The following is a 767-nucleotide window of genomic DNA, read 5'->3' as shown; positions in this document are numbered from 1 at the left end:
ATATATATATATATATATATATATATATATATATATATATATATATATATATATATATATATTTATAGATTTATATTTCTGTTGTGTATAATTACTATAGTAGTGATACTACACAACAAAACAAAAACGAATAAAAAAAAAGCAACAAATAAAAAAAATAATAAATAAAATAATTTGTGTTTGTATTTGTACAGAGGGGTTGTGGGTGGAGATTACACTGGAGCTAGGCCGCCTGGCTGCTGAGGGTTTGGGTGAGCTATCGACAACAAAATATTTCATGCGGGGGAGACTGTCTCCTTTTTCTGTTGGCGTTGACGGGGTGTCTCTTCTCGAGGAGACAGGGGCTGAGGTGTCTCCTCTCCCTGGGCTGTCTCTGTCTCCTGCTGCTGCTCCTCCTGCTGCTGCTGCTGCAGCTGCAGCTGCTGCTGCTGGTACTGGTGGTGGTGAGGAGGAGGAGACAGGTGGTCCATTGGTCTCTGCTGATGGTTACATATCAGCAGCAATTGCTGCAGCGGGAGATACGGGAGTGTTGCGGTTTGAGTTAAGTGAGAGGCCTTATATTTCGGGTGTACGTACACTGCAGTTTACTGTCTCCACAGCTGTCCCCGCAACAATAAAAACACAACAAAAAAATAATGATTCGTTTTGTCTCTCTTCTCCCCTACGCTCAGCAATGGCGGCTGTCTCCCGTTTCTTTAGAGCCGTCAGAATAGGCAGGAGACACACACAAAACAACAAACGCAAAGAAGAATAAGTTTATATATATA

At 41.5% G+C, this 767-nt stretch overlaps 1 protein-coding gene across 1 annotated transcript in view; it reads left to right on the top strand.

Annotated features, from left to right (window-relative positions):
- The window catches only part of EMH_0031610 (phosphatidylserine decarboxylase proenzyme, putative), a gene marked incomplete at both ends in the record, with an annotated part of 5,559 nt that overhangs the window by 3,421 nt on the left and 1,371 nt on the right, over window positions 1-767 (top strand). The window contains one exon of the mRNA XM_013494535.1: window positions 195-568. Coding sequence (XP_013349989.1) covers window positions 195-568 — 374 coding nt within the window. The remainder of the gene's footprint in view (window positions 1-194; window positions 569-767) is intronic.

The sequence above is a fragment of the Eimeria mitis genome, genomic scaffold (assembly GCF_000499745.2).
Source record: "Eimeria mitis Houghton genomic scaffold, Emh_scaff1193, whole genome shotgun sequence".
In the NCBI taxonomy this organism is placed as follows: domain Eukaryota; phylum Apicomplexa; class Conoidasida; order Eucoccidiorida; family Eimeriidae; genus Eimeria; species Eimeria mitis.
The sequence above is the reverse complement of the archived record's forward strand: the minus strand, read 5'-3'. Positions and strand labels throughout refer to the sequence as shown.